This window comes from Schistocerca piceifrons, chromosome 5 (genome assembly GCF_021461385.2).
Source record: "Schistocerca piceifrons isolate TAMUIC-IGC-003096 chromosome 5, iqSchPice1.1, whole genome shotgun sequence".
Lineage (NCBI taxonomy): Eukaryota > Metazoa > Arthropoda > Insecta > Orthoptera > Acrididae > Schistocerca > Schistocerca piceifrons.
Genome location: NC_060142.1, coordinates 547,060,351 through 547,083,011, shown reverse-complemented (window position 1 = coordinate 547,083,011; position 22,661 = coordinate 547,060,351). Strand labels below are relative to the sequence as shown.

At 38.0% G+C, this 22,661-nt stretch overlaps 1 protein-coding gene across 1 annotated transcript in view; it reads right to left on the bottom strand.

Moving 5' to 3' along the window:
* Positions 1-22,661, bottom strand: part of LOC124798065 (N-alpha-acetyltransferase 35, NatC auxiliary subunit) — a 148,065-nt gene that overhangs the window by 81,097 nt on the left and 44,307 nt on the right. Inside the window, exon 3 of the mRNA XM_047261294.1 lies at positions 2,642-2,790. Within this exon, the coding sequence (XP_047117250.1) occupies positions 2,642-2,790 (149 nt within the window). The remainder of the gene's footprint in view (positions 1-2,641; positions 2,791-22,661) is intronic.

The window sequence follows — 22,661 nt, the reverse complement described above, 5'->3', positions numbered from 1 at the left end:
GAGGACAAAGAGAGGAGACGGAAATCACAGAGGAGAGAAGCGAGGCAGAGCACAACTGGTAAACCGACCTGAGGGTGGGCAATAGGCGGGCGATGGCTTGAGGCCACAAAAAGAATAGAATAGGAGAGATGAGCAGGGAAAGAGCGGCAAGTGATGGCATAGGAAACCAGGAGCTGGGACTACCGAACCAAAAGGGGATGGATCTAACATCAACCAGAAGACTATCGACAGGTCTAGTGCAAAAGGCACTGATAGCTAAATGGATCCCACGATAATGAAACAGGTCCAAGAGGAGCAGCATGGAAGGGGCAGTTGATCCATAAACTTGACAACCATAGTCCATACGAGACAGAACTAATGCCCAGTACAGGCAGAGAGGGGTTGAATGACCCACAACTCAAGAGGTGTGGGCAAGGAAGTGAAAGACATTGAGTTTACGAAAACATTCAACCTTCAGACGATGGATATAGGGCAACCAAGTAAGCATGTTGTCAAAAAGAAGACCTAAGACATGGAACTGGGGGACCATGGTCAGGTGATGGGTGTTGAGGTAGAGCACTTGATCAGGATGGACCACTGTGACAGAACTGCGCTACCCTCGACTTAAGGGGAGAGAAATGAAACCGTGCTAGAGTGTCCACACAGAAGCATGCTGGATGGCACCATGGAGCTGTCATTCTGCAGGGACCACCAAGTGGCAGCTAGTCCAGATACAAAAATCATCCACATGCAGACCAGGGGTGGCAAACAGTCCAATAAATGTTACAAGTCCATTAATATTGATGAGAAAAAGAAGGACTGTGACATGCCATTCTCTTGGGCCTGTGGAGAGCAGAGAATGGTGCCAACCTGAACTCTAAATGACCTGTGGGACAGGAAATGGCAAATAAAAATAGGGAGGCATGCCTGAAGACTCCACTCCCCAATTTCGAACTGAATCAGATGATCGATAAGATTGTCCTCCCCAAAAGCCACACTGGTATGGAGACAAAATGACCCAAGGTTCAAGGACCCAACTGAGCCGATGAGCCACCATCCATTCAAGTAACTTGCAGGAGAGACTGGACAAGCTGAATGACCGGCAACTATCAAGGGACAATGGATCCTTCCTGGGCTTTAGGACTGGAAATACAATACTCTCTCTCCACAGTGAGGGGAAAAATGTCTTGGAGCCAAATAAGATTCGACACCTAGAAAATATATTGACATTGTGAAGTACTGAGGTGTTGAAGCAATTGATTATGAATGGAATCAGGACCAGGGGCTGAATCATGGGAAGAAGAGAGGGCCAGAAGCAGCTCCCATTCAGTAAAAAATTTATTGTAGGATTCCACTTGACAAGGGGTAAAACGTAAGTGGGAAGCTTCAGCACACTGTTTCGAGAGGTAGTAGGCAGCTGGATAGGTGGCCGAAGCCGATGCTGTTGCAAAATGGGTCACGAAGTGTTGCACGAGAACTGATGGATCTGTACAAAAGTCACCAAGAGGAGCAAGGCCCAGAATGGAAGACAGCACAACTAATGCTATATCTGAACATTATGGGTTTGTTTTTCCTACTTATTCACATTAACTAACTTAATTTTTTTTCCCCTAGCTGACATTAATCACACCAACTAGAAATTTTGTCTAAGTCATTTTGCATCCTCCTAGTCACTTAACTTCGACACCTTACCAAACACCACAGCATCAGATTGCTGACCACCCTTTCTGTCATATCATTTATGTATATTGAGTACAACAGCAGTCCTATCACACTTCCCTGGGCCACTCCTGACCCCATGGACTACTTGTTCAGTTCCTTTAATTTTAAACTGAAGCCCAGAAAAATTCATATTACAGTGCAGTGGAGCAAGACTTAAGTTGTAGAAATCACACATGGCTGCAACAGTCTCAAAGTTCCTTTTATCCAACCTATGATTTCCCCTAAATCCCTCAAATGAATGCAACATTGCCATAACAGCTCACAGTCAGCTCCATCCTTCTTTTTTGCACAACTAAGCTAAAGAAATAGTCTCTAAAGAAACTGTGTTATAGAACGTTAAACTTCAACCATCGTTAATTTTTTATTTATTCTAGGTTTAAAATTATTTTGTACTTGCAGAAAACATATCTACATGACTAAGACTGTGATTCTAGCATCATAAGAGTTCTTCCACATTGTATGTTGTTCCAAAGCATCACTGACTACTATGAAATTTCCAAAATCTCACCCCCTCTGCAATCATAGTACCCATTTTCTGCCCCCTATCCAGCAATAAATGCTTATGTGTAATACACATCCAACACTCATGGTTTTTAAAAAAACAAACCAGAACAATCCTTTTACTTCAGTTAATTGTAATATCTTTCCTTAGTGTTGACTGTCAACAGCCATCATGTATTAACAATATACCATGGAATTCACTGTAGGAAGCAAGTGTTACAACAAGAGAATATATATAGTTACTTCAACAACATAACCATGCAAGCTACTGTCAGTAGCACTGTTTTACCTTCAGTGATATGACAGTGTTTCAACAAACAAAACATATAAAAAATTGTTAGCTGTATGCGGTGTACAGTGTGGCTATTTAAGATACTGTTATATCTTACTACATGAGGAAAATTAATAACAGATAAACATAAATAAATAATGTTTCTACCTTTACAGCCTGGTCAAAATTTAGTGCTGTTTTGTTTCCTCTATTGCATAACATGCCAGCATCCATTTTGGGATCCATCATTTCAATTGCCGACATTGCTTCAAATAAACCAAACAGTTCATCGTGCAGAAGTTCACCCAACTCTAGGCCTGTTTAAAAGAAATAATATCAGTATCCTATCACAGAAAATAAAAAAATAGTATCTTCCCAATAACATTGAATATAAATATTACACAGTTGTAACAGTATGAAAAGTAAAATTCAATTAAAAATGCAGATGACAAGATTGGCCAGAGTCTATATTCAGCGAGCACTACTCTCAGTGGCAATTGTGCTAGTAGAAAGACATAACCATAAATCACAGCACTTCTAGCTTTCAGAATAAGTTTCTTCTACAGGCAGGAAAGAGGAATTGGTTACACATTTTAGAGAGAGAGCTGAAAGCAGAATCAATACTGTAATTAAAGAATGATAAATAGAAGCCAAGGAGAAAAAAATGTACATTAGGGAGAAGGGGGAGCAATATGACAACAGAATCAATTCTTCCTACTTCTAAATGTTTGAAAAGAGGACCTGACATTACACTGTATTCTCTAGACCTTGAATACTTCAATACATTACTCTGTCTGCCATATAAACCTCTCAAATCAGGTACACAAATAAACCTCTCAAATCAAGTACACAAATAAACCTCTCAAATCAAGTACACAAATGTATCTTTCCCCGTACCAACCAAAAGGCACTTCCCTTGCCATTCTAAATTCTAAACCACCACCTCATATCGCTTGATATTCTCAGAAAATCATTCATCGCCACGGTTCCAACCCCCCTGCTAACATGCTTGCTGTAAAATGTGCCCCATGAAACCATCAACTGCCACAAACTCAAGCCCCATCACTAACAAATTTTATAACACTGAAGAAGACAAGTGAAACTACACACAATATTTAACTGTTGATACTGTTCACTCCACAGCTTTCATTAGGGATCACCAAATTGGCAGAACCCATGAATAGACATATAAGAACTGTCTGCCTTAGAGAGGTTAAGTATCCACCTGCACTACAGCATGATTTAAGCAAGCTGAGTGCATGTTATAGCACATGGGCCATTTGGATCTTCTCAACCAAGACCCAGTATCCAAAACTCCAGAGATGAGAACTTGCTCTCCAATAAATCCTTTAACCCTGACACTTACAGGATGCAACCTCCATTAGCCTACATCCCCCCCCCCCCTTCAATTCCTATGTTCATGTTTGTCAGTATTTTATCTTATTTCATTATTTACTTGTTTGTATTCTCTCCCCCTCTCACATTCCCATGCACCTTTCCCCCTTTCTTTTCCTTGTTTTCTACTAATTACACTTAAGTTGCATTATTTGATCCACTTCCTCTCATATTCCATGTTTGGTTCTCATTCCCTCTCTTTGCTCAAATTCACTAATGCACTAATTACAACCTCCTTCCTACTCTCTCTGTTGTCTTTTCCTTTGTCCTTTATTCCCTTCCTCCCCATAACAGGCAATTACATCTTCCCTAGGTTTTGAGAAACATCCCCCATCCCTTGCCACCTACCACAATCAATTCTTCTTTCCTCTCTTGAGAAGGAACATTTTTTTCCCAAAAGCTATGATCAATTTTTATGCAGTTATATAGGCAGTACTGAAACTTGCACCTCTTGAGTGTAAGTACTGACCTGTCTTTTGTGATTTTAATACCACTGTAATTGTATGGAACACACACACAATCACTTAAAAAGTAGTTTGAGTTTATGCTGATATAGGAGGATTTATGAATTGCCCACTGAATTAATTCACAACTTTTAAAGGATATGCTTTCCACCTGTTTTTATGGTATTTCCTAAAATATTGCTGTGAGTGAGAAAACTTGAGAGCAAGGAAAGGAAAGATGTACTAACATATGAATTGCACTGATCAACAAGAAACATGAACTTTTCCAATGGAGACAATTCCATTAATGCCAATGACCTCCCAAATCCAGTTGGTCAAGTATGAGAACGTTATTGGCCTGTCACTCAACAATGCACAGAAACCGTGGAAAAATGTCACCAGGATGGGTGGATAAGCGATGTTAACTCTAGCCACTATCACTAGTAAGTTACGAGAGTGATATTTTGGGTCACTTCACTGAATGAAATACGAAAAAATTGGGAATTATAAAATTCCCTATTTTTTCATATTTGGTATAAACCAAATTTCAGCAACTGAATATTAAATTTACAACAATCTTACAAAAAAGAACACCAAATAGTAAAAGTAATACAGCATAGGCAAGCCACCGAGAAATTCTGACATGCAATAAGGCTTAACTGACTTTTCTAAACAAACATTTCAGCCTCTGCCTATACTGACCACTCATAATATTTCTCTGCAAAACACACACACACACACACACACACACACAGTAATAATTATAGTATGTTCTTAGATCAAAAGTGTGCAGACATCAAATAAACTGCAACAAAGGTTAGGTTTACTTCTGTAAGCAGTCCTAGGAAACGCTTGGTCCATTTCTTATCTATGTGATACATTTTATTATTGAAGAAACATGTGGAAAATAGTTTTGCGAAGTATATCAGGCCAGTTTTCAAAGAAAGCTGCAACAGTACTGATAATACGGCATAAAGCATTTGATGCCTTTGGTCATGGAGCTGCTCACCTGTGAACCATTCAGTAAGGAAGAACTTAGTTCTGCATTGACACAATAAACTCTCATTTCTAAAATGTAGGTATGGAAGCATGCCTAAAATTACTGAAATTACTTCAAACCAGAAACTGACTTTATTTATTTGGACATACAAAACAGCCTAAACACCAACTAAAGCTTCTTGACAGAAAGGAGGATTAAAAACACTTTTTTTCAATCTGGCCTCCACCATCCCCCACAGCCAGCTCACTCACACCTATTTATTGCTTTAACTGAATCAACATATAAAACTATAACAAAATTGCATGTAACAATAACAAAAAACAATCAATCAGGAAAATTATTTCATTTTATTATAATAAAAATAAAAAGAACGGAAGATGGATACAGGTTACAGTCTCGGAAAACTACAGAAAAATTATCTAACCTCGCCGCAGACATCCGGAAAAGAAGACTAAAATTTTACGGTCATATCCACAGACTCCCAACACCCAGACTCTCCCACAAAATTTTAATATACATTGAAAAATTGAAAACCATACCCTGGATACAAGAAACCAAAACAGATCTAGCAAATGCACAAATAAATTCTTCAGAAGTTATAAACAGAAATGTATACAGGCAAAAAATCAATAGTTGGAAAGTACAACCCGAGAATGAAGTTTGCAAGAGACAGGGGACAAAATGGACAGAGGAAAGAAAGAGAATTCATGGGGAAAGAATGAGAGAAGTTTGGAGAATTAAAAAATTGAATCGGAAAAGCTTTGCGTGATCCGTATGGGTCCAATCGCACATAATAATAATAATAAAAATAATAATGACAAGCACTTATTCAGCACAAATATACCTAAAATTAGAAAAATCTTTAAAGTGCAGCTATGCAAAACCATTTCCAGAATAATACAAACAAAATATTTACAACTTTTAATTTTTAAATGCAATGTGGAAAATCATCTGGCTATTTTTTTTCTTTCAAATTAAGTTCATCAAAACCCAATTTGCTTGTGCATCTTTGAAAAAAAAAATGTTTTTATAAATTGGCATTTTTGCTTATCAACCGGTTTCTGTGCCTTATATATGTCGTCAAACAATGGAGAGTCCAGGATGGAATAACAATAATGTTGTGAAAAGGACAGATTGCTACCCACCACATAGGAGGCGGCACTGAGTTACAGAAGGCATAATGAAAAGACTGCTAAACATTTAAGCTTTAAGGAAAAAGAGTCCTCCTCCTTCAGAACTAGAAAACACACAAACCATTCACATAAGAGCAACTAGCACACACATGGCCACTGTGGCCTGACTGCAGACTGCAACTACATTTGTGTGTGGAAGGATCTGGAGTGGGTGATGGGGGAAATCCTCTCTTGCCCCCCCCCCCCCCCTCCCACACAGCCTCCTCACTCTGCACCTAGCAGCCTTGTCCTGATCCCACCACATGCCTGCACCCTCTCACAAACAGCCCATCAATTTTCCCCCACCCATGCCCTGCTATCCTTATCCCTACCCCTCCTTGCCGCATGCCTCCTCCGTACTCCCCAAGTCCTACTCATCACAGATTGCTGCTCACATTAGACACAGCTGCAGTCAGGCCACAATGACCAGATGCAATGGGCAAGTGTCTGAATTGTGCTTGTTTGAATGTGGGTGTTATATAGGCTAATACTGTCTTTTGTGACAGTGATAACAGTCTTATTAAGATCAAATCCATTTTGCTTTATTTCAAAGGATCTTCAGTGACCACTGGAACAAACATTTAACACTGTTCATAGCCACCAGAATCTGACAAGACCTGGAATGACTCGAGAACCAGAAGATGAGGGCGTCACAGCAAGTCGCCTGAGAGTAAAGAGGTGGACAACACAATTAGAGAATGACAAAACAATGGAGATGACATACCAGAATAATAAGTCGAGAAACCAAGCCCAGATTGAGACCAGAGATGCAGCTAATTCGAAAACAAGAAAACAACATGCAGTGAGATCAATACAGTAGTGCAGAGAAATCGCAACTGACTGCAGAGCTGTGGCACTGCTGGCTTTAAAGGGCAGCCACTGGCACTGATAGGCTGGCACAAAAGGCTTGTCTCTGTAGTCAGCACTGCATTGGCCACAGCAGTGCTGTCTAGTAGCTGTCATTGAAATCCATGCCATTCAGAGGGATTTCGAACTCACCAGTTAGGATTCCAGACTGTTTATAGTAGTAAACGAAAGCAAGGGAACTGTTCATGACTAACAGACAAAATTGTAAGAAGAGATATATTGTTAACAGTGACCATGGAATATGCTTTGAAATAAAGCACAACATGTTTGGTCTCAATAAGACTTTTAGTATGCATCATGTGAACTGAAGGTAGAGGGGGGAGAAAGAAAAGGAATTACTGATGTCAGCTACATCAGAACTTTATGTGGAAACAGCAGGGACGAGTGAAATTTGAACTGGACCGGGACTCAAATGTGGGATCTGCTTACTAGACAATTGCATAAACCACTGTGCCATTTGGACACAACTGTTTATTGCAATTGCACTGACTACCTAGGCACACCAGCCGGCCGACCACACTCCCACTGAGCACCACCTATCCGCAGGCCCATCCATGTCCTCCATGCCCACTATTTTCAGATTCCCACAGGTCGAATGTAGTTAAGCATCTACACTGAAGCTGGTGGATTCATAGCCCATCAAGATGAACTCATGCATTCATATATTTTTATTACAGTCGCAAAAGACGGTATTAACGTATGCAACCTGTAAAGTATGACTATACAAAAAAAGAGGCTGTAAAACAAAGAACAAAACATGAATGTGCGTGTGCATGTTTTCTATTTCTGAGGGAGGATTTTTTTTTGTCCAAAAGCTTCAATGTTCAGCAGTCTTTTCATTGTGTCTTTCTGTGACTCAATGCCTCCTCCACATTTTCTATGTCTTTAATTTTCTTCACTTCCTGTTCCACAAATTTTGCGGCATTCTGCAACATTGCTTGGGCCAGACTAATTCCTGCTGAACCACTTTTATTTATTGCTCTTTTAACGACTCATTTACAGCATCCAATTATCCATCAGCAGTCAATATTTTCTCCTTTTCTTCCTCTTTCAGTTTCCCCGGTGCCTTTGCACCATGCCCAATATTTACTTACAGAGAGAGTAACATCAAACAAATGCTAAGCTCTAAACAATGTGAAATGATGTAAATTACATGAACTGTTATCAATGTTAACATTGTTGATGTTACTGTATTTCTACAGTGAAAAGGATTATTTTTGACAATGACATGTATACCTGTCATGGGATTTTAAAGTCTGACATGCGATGAAGCAAAATATTACAGTTTTGAACATTGCTGTTATTCAGCAACCATATATCAGTTTCAACACAGGATTAAAGAGCCAACCGGTCACAGATAAACAGTAGGTACAATGGCCTATAATGTTTCAAATGGGCACATTACTGCCCATGCCTAACAGGTGGCACAACTCTTATTGTTTTTGTGGCAGAAACTTAAGCCACTGGGCCGATCAGTCTGATGTCATTCTCAGCTGGGCACACATGGCAAAGGATAGAATGTTATATTTTACTTTTGACAGGAGCTTCGCTGCTCCAAATTCTCTTGCTTTTTAGGAATGTAATTTTACTCAAGTAACCTTTGTGCATCATGAAAACTTGTTTTTGGGCATACCTCATTTCCTATGTATTATTTTATAGGATTTAGTAACATTTATTCTGATGAAGATACTCCTAGCAGGTGTCAAAACCTAGGCCAATATACCTACTGTTTGTGGCAACCGATTGGCTGTTTAATCTTATGTTGGAAGCAAAATCTTTTGCAATACTGCGTGAAAATGGCCCAAAGGCCGAAATTGCAATTGTGAAATAAATAACGTCTGTCGTCAATGGTGAACATGGCGTCTTTTAAAAAATTCTACACAACTATGAGAAGTTAACCTCTGTACTTGCTTGCAACAATTTTTCTTTATCATGTTGTTCTTGTTTCCACAGTTTTTCCTCCAGCCGCTCTCTTCTTGTCTTTTCAGTACTGCTGTTGTCTGATATGAGCAGTGCGTTCCAACTGAAGAAATTTCTGAGTGATAACTATACAGTGAACTTACTGCTCACACAAATTCATTACAGCATCTTACAGCCAAACAAGCATCCAATGTTCTATCACACATATTTGCAGTGTCTTCATTCAAGATGTTCCCAAAGAATGACAATCCCCTTTCTACATTTGCATTGATGTGCAAAAGTGCAAGTGCAGCCTTCACAATTTTCGTAGCAGTAGCATATTTCTTTTTTTCCAGAGGTATATGTCTTTTCAAAAAACTGACTGCAGTAAATATCGACTGGGTTCTTATGCCTACTTAACTTTCTTCCTGTAATGTCAATAGTTCCCATTCATCAACTAGTGCATGTTCATTGTGCTCAACTGGAAAAACTGCAGCTAATTTCACTAAGTTTTAGTAACATCCTTATTTCATCGTCTTTGCAGGATGCAAACTTAGAATGTACCACAACATAAATTTATCCAAAGACGACTTTTCCAAAATATGTGCTCAAGCAGCTTTCTAGCCTGCATAGGAATATAGGGTCTTTTTTGTGCTTTTAGCTTCTTGAGATAGTCACTTTCTCTCTGTTTTTCAATGGTCAGTAACATTTACTACAAAATGCTTCCAGACACTATGGAGTAGCCCTAACAATAATTGATTTGTGGGTGTTCTGAAATGGTTTGTGAACTCATTATAGATTAGATGCATTAAAGGATCCCTCCTCTTCTGAAAGAATCTTTAACATGTATAAGCATTTGCACAAGCAAACGTAATTTCTACTTTAACAACAAAAATAATCAATTTTTGACAATATAATATAATTAGATAGATAAAAAAATATACTCATCAAGTGGCGGCAGAAGAAAGCTTGTGTAAGTATAGCCTTCTTTTGTATAATTATAACCTTCTTTTGTGTGTGTCTCCACTTGCCACCAGTTGGTGAATAGATTTTTTAAATCTATCTAATAACATTACAATTTCTACTTTGGTAGTTTCTTCATTTAATAGTTCAACAATATTTTTGTATTTCAAAGAACTCATCAGCTCGATTTATGCTGGGGTATGAACTGGGGAACATATTTTTCAACAGTTGACCATTATTCTAAAAGTCTCTCTCCAACTGGTTCTGATGTCAGCCATCTAGAGGAAACATATTTCATAAACCAATGACCGAGAAGTTTCATACTCGATTGTGTTTTTTTCAAAATCTTCCCAACAAGATGTTTGGCCATAAAAAAAATTAGAGAGGAACACAATCATGTCCGAAGCACTTTCACCAAAGTCTGGTAATCCTTTTTCGAATACATTATGGATGATGTGTATGTTACACATGCCAATATCAATCAACTGTTTTCTTCTTAACAGAATAAGAGAATCATTCATAAGACAATTCACAGTTTTGTTAACATTGGATCCATCACAACCCATCATCAATACCTTCGAACAAGAAAGCTGTGCATTATCCAAGACTTCATTTGGAGTAAAGATCACCCACAGTGGCTTTACCAATGAAGAAAGTGTCTAGATGTCACGTCATATTCATTTATCAAACCAGTATTTAACTAAAGTATGAAGCTCTTTCTTCGAATCTGCATTCACAGTTCTGTTAAAAGGAAGATAGAAATGTGCTCATCCAATACCATCCACCATATTTATTTATTTATTTATTTTTCTGGAGCTAAAGCATCACATACTAAATATCTTGCCTTTGTCTTGGAAGTGTGAACTTAGAAGGAACACTTCCAGGAAACATTGCCTCCAAAGGTTTTTTTCACAAGCTGGACAGGCAGCAAAGTTCTCTCTTATCATTTTCAAATACCGCATTAACTATCCCTGAAGCAGCTTGTTTAGCAGAATGAAGCAGAAATGATGGTGTAGCTCCAAAGGATGAAACTACATCATCACTGTTACACCAGGATTGTCTAAACAGCACATTTTCCCATATTTTAGATGGAAGGAACCCATTTAACCGAAAAAAATATATAAAGACAGTTACATCAGAGAGAGAGAGAGAGAGAGAGAGAGAGAGAGAGAGAGAGATTTATAAGTGGGGTGTCTATTAAAATCCTACAGTAAAATTTATTGAGTATTTCCAGATCAAAAGTTTCATGCTGGTATAGGGCTCCACCCTGCCTTCATTCCACTATAGGTCACACCCTGTCTAGGGTCATTCCATGTCAAGTCATCCAGGCAATTACACCCACTATCTAGTTGTGAACTGAGATTTTGTGTACTGCTTTTGTACCTAATATTATGAACTTTTGCCAATTTTTATTGCCTTATATACATTTTGTTGGTAGCAATTGCTGAAATTTTGATGCAATGTGTTACTTCAAATCAAACTGTAAAAATTTGAAAATTGGCTGCAGTTTTTAAACAAAGAATGGTATGCTGACAGTTTTTTCCCTGAATATCCTTTCAGACATGTAGTTTCTGAAAGTGTGTTAGAATTGTCCAATTATATTTTTATAAATTAATTTTATTTAATTTTATTGTTACATTAGAAAAAAATATTTTTGACAATTGACCCCCTCTGGAAAACATTGAAAAAATTAGAAAGTTATCTACAAACAAAGTTTTGTCACACAAAAAAATCAGTTTTGAAAAATTAATGGCACTGGGGAAAAAAATTGTGATTATATATACTGGAGAGAAGTACGATTACTACCCAAGAAACATTAACAACATAAGTACACATAACAATATCCAAACTGAACAAAAATTGCAATATATGAAACAAAATTACACATTATAAAATATAGGGCAACTAGTACATTACAAGGCTTATGAACACTTTCTCACCTCTGCCATAACCAAATTAACTCAATGTAAAAATACATAGCATTTTGTTTATAATATTTATGCATTTTGTCAAAAGCTAATATTGTCAATATTGCATAAAAAGCTGGTCCTGCAATCTGCATTCAAGTCGATTTGGAACTACACATGTGACGAGACACTTTGACGCTTAGATAATATTTGTTTGTATGAGAAACACTTTTCTTCCACCAACTTTGAGGACTCTTTGCTCAGAGAATAAGTACAGCCTATTGCTGTGGTGATATCAACTTCACACAGAAGAAGAGAGAAAGAAAGAAACATCATTATGAGACCAACAGAAGGACGGGAATGGTCCATGAGGATGCATGAACCTTACTGTAACATTTCCTTCACAATTCATCTCCTCAACAATTGCTAAATACCAAGAAGAGTCATATGCACATGCAACACAGCAGTTGCGCTGCACAGTGCATTCTGGCATTAGTGGCGGAAGTGCATCTGAGAAATCATGCGCGATACTAAAATCCGTATCGCAGCTCAGCCTTTTTGCTTCAATCTTGGTTGGTAATATTGGTACAATGTGATGCATAGATCGTGTTCGAGGAATTGTTTTTGCACTTGTGAAGCAATGAGAAAGATAATGTCTGACTTGTACCATTTCACCTTTTAAAACAAAGAGAACTGAAATGTCTTGCAGGTTCTTGCGACAGAATTCAAATACCTGTGAAGCTGTAAGTATTTACTCTTTATAAACTCTTTGCAAACTTGTTTTTGTGACAAGTCTTTTAACAGTGCCACCAATACCATCACAAGGAGATTTGCCATGGCTGGTAGTAAAAAAGGACCAGCTGCACTTTATGTTGAAGTTGTGTTCATGGTAGCAGATATTTCTGAAATTCTTACTATTTTTATATTGTGCTGCACAACCATCAGTGAAATATTCTAAATACGCAAGACGAATTCCTGAAAATTCACACTTAACAAAATTCAATACAGTCTTCTGAGTTGGTACACCAAGGCAACATTATATTCTAGGTCATCAGAAACAATACAAATACTTTTAGCATGCAACTGTTTGTCCTTTTTGTAATATATGTGGACAATGTGAAGAGTGCAGCTGTCATTGTTCCAATGGTACCCCTGTACTTCAGCTTGAACAACAAAATTGAGATTTTCCTTCTTCATTTTCAGATAATCAGATTGTGATTGAGAAATAAAAGTGTGTGGGGCAATTTTTTCAATATTCTTAGTGTGTCACAGAATTCTGATAGAGGAGTGATTTGAACACAAAGTCATTCTATCAGTTGATACCAGTTGACTGTACTGAACCATCTCATTAGGATCTTGCTCTTCTATTTCGTTTTCTAAGTGGGTTTGAAGCAATGAACTGGTGGGGCATTTCTCACACAGACGAAGCATACAGGCTCGGTTATTTATATCACAAGTTATTATTTTAATTAGATCTTGGTATGTTTCTTTAATAGAAATGGAATTTAGAGGTAATTTAACATTTTGGTGGTAAATGCATACACATACAGTATGTGTTTCTGATGATCCTGCAAGTATACACTATTTTGTCAAAGAGAAGCAAATTTTGAGAATCCTACTTTGTCTTCAGGATACTTTTTTTTTATGGAGAGAATCATCATCATCATCTTGGACAGTTTCCAGTCTTTGGCCGGGTCTGTCTGGAGCATAGGCCTCTCCATCGTCTTCTGTCTTGCCACCATCTCTCCGTCTTCACCTTGGTCTGATCTTCTCCTTTCTTCTGGATGCATTCTTCTACTCCTTTCAGCTATCTGTCTCTAGGTCTTCCTCTTGGTCTCCTTCCTTCCAGTTTCATCTCATGTATCCTCCTGGGTACCCTTTTCTCCATTCTCTTAATGTGTCCATACCATCTCAGCCTTGATTTCCCTATTTCCTCCTGTAATGGTTCCACCTTCATTAACTCTCTGAGCCTCTCATTTCTTAACCTGTACATCTTTGTCACTACAATACTGTTTCTCAAGAATTTCATCTCACTAGCTTGTACTTTGCTTTCCTCTTTTCCTTTCATAACCCAGGATTCTGATGCATATGTCAGGACAGAGAAAATACAGTTCAGTTAAATTACTTAAAACAAGACGCTTTTGTTCATAGGTATTTTTGCTGGTGTTCACTTTGTCTTTTTTCCTCAGGCATTATTCTTGTGTTTCCGTCATCCAAATAAAAACTCTTTACTTATCATGTGGCAATGTCTTTCCTCTTTTTTGCTTAGCCATCAATAAAATACCCTTCCCCATTAAAAGAGCTCTTGCTTGTCGTACCAAATATACAGAAACCTGAAATTTGGAACTCACTTTTCTGTCGAGACCAAGCTGGCAGCACAAGAGTAAGTAACTGAATTTTTTCACGATTATTTGCATATTCGATTTTCTGTTTGATTTTGTCCGTGAGTTCAACATGATGTTTTGCCTTTTCTTCCAGTTCTGTTAAATCACTGTCAGGGATAGTGCTTGCATCACCAGCCAGCTCAACTTGATATGTATAAGAAATTTTAGTTTTCAGAGCCCCAGCTGCTGATCCCAATTTTCGTTTGGCCGCTGCATACTGACTATGTCGAGCAATTGAATGCAGCTTTGCAGGAGATACTCCTAAGCTAGTGCTGAGCACAGATTTTTCAGGAGTCTGCACCTTCACATTACTGTCATTTATATAGTCTGTTAATGAGTCGTCACTTGCTTGTTTTTCAGTAATAAGTTTGATACAGGTTGGACACATTTTCTCCCCAGGTATAATCCCAAAGACCCCCATTTTGAAGGTCTTTTGTCTTTTCTAAACTAATTTCATGCAATCCAGATGAAACAGATCATTTTTGGCACCTGAAGGAATCACAGCAATTTTGCTTATGCAGAGAGAATTTTTGCAGGTAACTGTCTTTGTGTTTAACACACACACATGAAACACTTAAATCACAGTGTGAATGACTGTTGCTTCACCATAATAAAAGTTCTTGTTCTTCACTGGTCAGTTCATTCATATAAGTCAGGGTATTATCAAATATATATTGCAGATACTGTCCAAGAAAACACTGCCTACTTGTACTTTCCAAACTGCTTCAGTCATAAAACCAATATTTGTTGTAAATTATTCAAAAGATGATTCGTGTAACCTGAAAAGTAATTAAATAATGAAAAATCTTTCTATCCCATTGTTTCATTACAAAAGTATTTCACATTATTACTGTAACATTAGGGGGCCTACTTTTTTTTGAATGAATAGTTAAAAACTGCAACAATTGAATTTTTAACTAATAACTGACTCTGGATACAACAGGTAGTTGCAATAAAACAGTGTTCTTAGATATTATTTGTTCCTAGGGAAATCCAGTGTAACCAACTTCAGCAATTTAGTAGTGACATGGTAGTCATGAATTAGCAACTTCAATATTTCTTTTACAATAATGTTGTTTTTCACACTTTCCATTATGTCTACCAACTGATTCTTTTTTTGTGACATAATGGAATATTTATAATTATACTGTAAATTTTTAAAGGGTATCTATGAGGGGGCACTACCTTAAAAAAATTATAATGTCCATGCATGAATTTTGTTTAAAAGAAATTATTTACAATTTTTTCTGAGATGTAGATGATAGATATTCACTACAAGAAGCATAACTATAAAAATATAAACCTTCTTCTTTAACTAAATATACCAAGCTTCCACTGCAAAAGCTGTAAAAACTATTGCATTTTTAAATTATAAAAGAGCTTGTCTATGAAAGCCTGAATTCCTGAATCTATACAACTTCTTTTTATCATAATTGAAAAAGAAACTGACCTGCAACATTTACATTTTGGAAATGTGAATATATCTAGGTAAACTTCCATTACCCAAAATTTCACGGATTTGCGTGACAATGGGTGTCATTTCCTAAAATTTCTGGATGATTTGAGGAGGAATGACCCCCTACACAGCTGTGAACTACCAGACCACTACAATGTACAAATGTCACCTCCATATTATTATTTTTAGAAAAATTTCTTTTAAAAAACGGCACGGATAACTTAAAAATCACAATTAACCAGATAAGATCATGAACCACAACCAGACACTGAGAGGGGCAGACACACTCAGAGGCTGACACACAGACAGCACTTTGGAAACACTGAAATCAAATACATGTATTTATCATGAAACCTCAAATCTGAAGTTTTGCACAGTTACAATTCTTGCTCATATTAATGGATGAGAACATAATACGAAAAATTATAGGAAATACAGTACAAAGGCTCAGAATGTAGGGAATGTAAGATTGACAAGATCATAGTTTGCATCTGTGTGTGCACGCAACTCTTATAAAACCAAAACAACACACGTGGCAAGGAAGCACCAGACAGAGAATTCCATATCTGTAAGTTTTTTCCTGTCAGTTTGTAGCTGCTGTTTGATTAATAATGTGAATTAGAACTTCATTTCAGTCGACAATATGAGTGGTCCTAGCAATATGGATTGTTTCTTCATATGCTCACTTATCTATAATGTCTGACAGGTGATTTTTCTTCTTTTTTTTTTTTGAGATTTTATATATATTTTTTCTATGACACAACCACATGTGAGTCTTACAGGCTTGGATGCAGCCACCTCATGTGAGTACAAGTGTGAGCTGGTGCTATCTTGGAATGTTGATGAATTGCAGTGTCACTATACACTGGCCGCAGAGCATCTCCATGCACGCAGTAGTCGCGTTGCATCGCTGGCCACCTGCTGGGCAAATCTGTTTCCAAAGCAACTGGTTTCAATGTGGAATTTAGGTCTTTTGTGGTTCACAATGGATTTGTTCATGGCAAGATGTCAGAGGCAGTTATGACAGGTCAATGAGCAATCATATTATTATAAATTTTTTACAGAAATAAAGTGGTGATGGTTAATAAGCCACAGTTTGCGTATTTCTGTGCCACATAGACACAACGCCTGCAATATTCCTTACAAATACCAAAGGCAAGCCCTTGGCCAAGGACACAAAACTCATAATCGCCTTATAGAGGTGGTGTCAGCACGGGGATCAATTACAGAAATCCTACAGACCTGAGGAGATGGAGCAATGTGTAAAGTTCTGAGAACTTCCGGGTTCCTGTCACATATCCATGGTGAAGCAGCAGCAGGATGGATACCATCTGACAACATGGTGTCATCCAATGCTGGAACTCATGTTGGTCTAATCAGATTTGGCTACAATATGAAAGGCAGCGATGGATCTGTAAAACTTTTGCTGTAATGGAGTGATTTTGTTGGTGCACATCAATGTACAGCAGAATCTAACATAAGTAACATGGTCAATCTGCAAACTGTTGTAAACAATTTGAGAAAAGAGATTCAATGTTTAGACACAGTTGAAGTGAGTGCAGTCTTCCACATGACTCGTCAAATGACAGCTCTTGCAGTGCTGGCCCATGAGGAATTCTTCATCATTGCCTTTAGCACTAGTGTTTAGTGGTAGACCCAAGGAAGATGTGAAAGTATTCTTCTGTAAACTTGAAGGGACTGCCTTGTTGGATTCGTGGACCGATTCAGATAGATTAGCAGATCCTAAATTAAGAATTCAGGGAGCCACACAAAATTTCAGTACCACAGAGTCCATTTGCATGAAGTCAAAAAACTACAATGAATTCAAAGTGACAGTTGTTCAGAGATTCAAGTGGGAAAATGCTATCAGATTCTGCACAGAGCAACTACATGGACTGTGGATGTGAAGAGATGAATCTATCAAGCAGTTTGCCAACGAAGTTAAAAACATTAACACACAAAACATACGAGAATGATAACCACTTTCAGCTGTTTGGAGCCAAAGGTTGTAGGCAAGGAAGTAGGTAAAGCAGTCAGACTGGCACAGTGTAAGACCACTTTAGAAGGAGTTGTTGGCTTCATCAAAGCATTATGACGGCCAAATGATATGCAAAAAGAAGAGTGTCACTTATTCAACACAAATGCAGACTATTACAGATATAACAAGCCTGATCATAAAGATAAAGACTGTAAGGAGAAACTAATTTGCTACAATTGTGGGATGCTGGGCCACATATCGAGAGATTGCCTCAAAAAAAGAAAGGGTGATGCGAGCAACAGACGACTTGGATCGTTAACGGAGTTTAGGGACATATGTAGCACCACACCATTCCCCCTGCCCAAGACAGTGATTCCTGTTGGCTCCACCAAAAATCAGATCGACAATGAATTTCTGACGGTGCTGTATATCATGGACAACAGATCAAGCTACTGTGTATCATGGACAACAGATCAAGATACTTACTGATACACGAGCGCAAATAATACACTGACAAAAGTAGCTACTTACTGATAAAAGAGCACAGATATCACTAATGAATGTGATGTTACATTGACAAAAGGGATAAGTTAAGACCGCCACCACTAAAGGTGCGTGGGTCAAGATGTGTAACTATGGAAAGATTGATATAAAATTATATTTAGGCCAAGAAAAATACACAGCAAGAATGCAAGTAATTTCAAACAATGAAACTTGTTAAGCTGGTGTACTTGGATTTGATTTCTTGCCCGCAAACAGGGCAGAAATATTTGTCGCAAACAAAAGGAGCAGGTTAGGTTGAAGAAATTATGACCTAAGAAATCATTCTTCACATGGTACTAAAAGGAGCAGCAACACTGACGTCATGGGCTCTATCAACCTGACTGACGCATCAGTTCAAACCCTCCGAGTCAATGTAGAAATTAATCAGCCTCAGCGAACTCCTCAGGGAGCAGTAAGAACAATCTATGTTGAAGTCAAGTCACCCTGATGCAATGGAGGCACTCTGTTATCGACCGAACAGTTGGATAAATGTGAGTTACTGGATAAAATGCATTGTTATGATTTCAGAAGTGTAGGCATGCAATGAAGGCACTCTGTTATCGACCGAACAGTTGGATAAATGTGAGTTACTGGATAAAATGCATTGTTATGATTTCAGAAGTGTAGGCATGGCTACAATGGCGAGACAGAAAGTAGCTAGAGTCCCAATAACAATAACTAACATGAGCCACAAAAACATTATATTGCTATGAGGAGTGAAAGTTGCTGAAATGTTGAGCATAAATAAAAGTGATTACAAATGTCGCAGTTATAAAGCCACACTTTTGGAGTAGTACTGAAAAGTTGCACAACAGGAGTCAAAATTAATAATGAACCAAAGAATAAGATTTGGCAGAAGATAGAACATTTAACAGTTCAAGAGCAGAAGATTTTAGCACTTGTTTTATTGGAGTATGCAGATGTTTTCTGAGAACATTCATATTTACCTGTTACTCATCTGGATCGGCATTGTATACATATTAGAAATGCAGCACCAGTCACTCAGAAACCTTACAGAATACCATTCAGTCAAAAAGAGCTGGTAGAATAAATAGTTAAAGAACAACTGGAAGCCGGAATTATAGAACCAAGACATCCTGCAGATCTGCTATGGTGTTCACTGTCATCACTGTTAAAAAGAAATCTGTTTACGGAGAACCACAGGTCCATTTTTGCATGGACTACAAAGCTCTGAATGCAGTAACCACACTAGACATTTAGCCCTTACCAAACCTGATAGAAACTCTGAATTCCTTGGGAAGGCATCAAATTTTTCTGGTTTGTGATCTAACAAGTGGATATCATCAGCTGACAGTGCATCCAAAGGAAAGATCGAGCAAAAACTTCATTTGTTACAACAACAGGAGTGAATAAATACTTGCTATGGCATTTGGACTTTGCAATGTGCCAGCCACCTTTCAGCATCTAATTTATTCAGTTTTACGAGGACTCACACTAACTCAAGCTCTTGTATACCTTGATGGCGTAATAATTTTCGGTAGAAACATAAAACAGCATACTGAGTGACTTCAAGTCATTTTTGAGTGTATAAGAAATGCAAATCTGCCTTTGTCAAAAGATAAATGTCACTTTGCACAAAGTCAAGTGAACTACCATAGATATGTTAACCAGCGGAGGCATCCGTCGTGATCCAAAATAAATTGAAGCGGTCAAGAACTTCCCCGAGAGACAGAATTTAAAGGAATTACAATCGTTCTTGGGATTAGCAAATTTCTGTAGGCATCTCATAGACAGTTGTGCAAATATAGCATGTCCAATGACATGGCTACTTAAGACAGGAACTACATTCAATTGGTCAACAGAACGCACAAAGGCAATGGATGAACTTAAAACAGCCCTAACCACAGCTCCAGTGTTACTCGATCCTGGTTTCAGCAAGCTCTTCATTCTTTCAATAGATGCTTCAAATTTTGCTCTTGGTGCTATTTTGTATTAAAAAAATTGATGGCCATGAACGCTCAATATAATTTGCTTCCAGACAGTTTAACAAAGCAGAATGTAGTTATACTACAACAGAAAAGGAGCTTTGTGTTTTGGTTTTTGGTATAATATGTAACAGATGTTTTTTGACAGGAAGAGAAATCAGTGATTACAGACAATGCCGCACTTAAATTGCTATTGAGCTTAAGGGGATACGGAATCGGATTTTGGGTTAAAAAATCGAATTTTTTTTTATTGGCGTATTATATTCTGCCATGTTTCCTCTTTAAAATGACGTATCATACATAGCTCTACTACAATTATAACTATTTTATTTTTATATATTTGTGAGTTCGGGTATTGCGCTTTAGTTATACACGTCTCTCGTGGCTGACCATGAACTTTTTGGCAGTACCTTTAAAGTGACATGAATTCAAATATCCCGGTTTCCAGCGACTATTTATACACTAGTTGCCCGAAAATGTTTCTCTCTGGTTTCCTCAAGTTACTCTTTGACTTTGTGGCGGGACTGTTTTGTAAACAGTGTGATATAAGAAAGTAGTTGTTGTTGAGTTATTTCGTATTTAGTGCTTCATTTTTCGCAGTGAAAATGCCTAGAGCTAAAGCAAAAGTATTTAAAAAGCGTGTGAACTGGCAAAAGAAAAGAAATAATGATTCATTAGCAAAGCAAAGCAGTTCATCATCATCACTGTTGGAAAATGTGAATCCACTTATTACTGATTTGCCGAACGAACTTACACCAAATGAAAACAGTGCTTCTCATAAAAAACTAAGAGATTTGGAAGAGAAATATAATTTACTTGATAGAGGGAATGAAGTTTTTGAACTCATTGATACGAATATATTTGTGTGAAGCTCTTGAAAACAGTTTGTGCTGCAAAAAATGTCATGGAAACGTTTCTCTGAAAGTAGAATCCCATGTTGGCCTGGCTGCCCAGTTTAATTTAATATGCAGTGTTTGTAAATACAGCTGTAAGTTTCCAAGTTCGGTTTCAGTAACTGTAAATAATGGATACAAGAAAACTGAACTTTATAGTGTAAATATTAGGTTAGTTTATGGATTGCGAGCAATTGGTAAGGGCAAAGCAGCTGGTGATATGCTATGTGGTGTTCTAAATCTTCCAAGTGCACCTTCGTAGTTTGAAGCTTACAATTATGTACTAGGATCTGCAGTTGAAGATGTAGCACAGAAGTCAATGCAGGTTGCTGTGGAAGAAGCAGTGGAAGAAAATGACGGCAGTCGTGACCTCACAGTGGCGTTTGATGGCACGTGGCAGAAAAGGGGCCACACCTCCAACAATGGTGTTGTAACAGCAACTAGTGTTGATACTGGCAAGGTTATTGATGTTGCAATAATGTCTAAATACTGTAGGTGCACAGGCAGGCTGAAAAATGAACACAGTGATGACTGTATTGCTAATTATTATGGTAGTAGTGGTGGCATGGAGGTTGCTGGGGTGAAGAAAATTTTTCATCGCTCTTCACAGTGGTATAATGTTCGCTATGTCAAATATCTGGGAGATGGTGACTCTAAAGCATTCAAAGAAGTTTTGGAAAGCAAACCATATGGGAACAGTGTAAATATAAGCAAACTTGAATGTATAGGACATGTGCAGAAGAGAATGGGTGCCAGGCTGAGAAGGTTAAAATCAGTTATGAAAGGGAAAAAACTAGATGATGGGAAAACCTTGGATGGCAGAGGAAGATTGACTGATTCCATAATAGACCACATTCAGAACTGCTATGGCCTTGCAATCAGGCAAAATACAGGCAATCTTGAAGAAATGAGGAGAGCTATATGGGCTTTATATTTCCACACCGCATCCACGGATGAGCATCCACAACATGGTTTGTGCCCCAAAGGTGAAAACAGCTGGTGTAAATACAATAGGGGACTAACAACAGGAGAGAAATACATTCACCACCACAGTCTACCATCAGCCATCATGGCAGAAATAAAGCCCATTTTCAGAGATCTGGCTGACAGAAGTCTTCTGATGAAATGTCTTCACGGAAAAACGCAGAACCCCAACGAGTGCTTGAATAGTGTGATATGGCATCGTCTCCCAAAAACAGTGTTTGTCGGAATTAATACACTACATTTTGGTGTGTATGATGCTGTGGCAACCTTCAATCTTGGAAATATAACTAAATGCCAGGTCCTTCAAAAGTTGGGTATGTGTGTTGGTTCCCGTACGGCACGTGCTATGTTCTTTTTA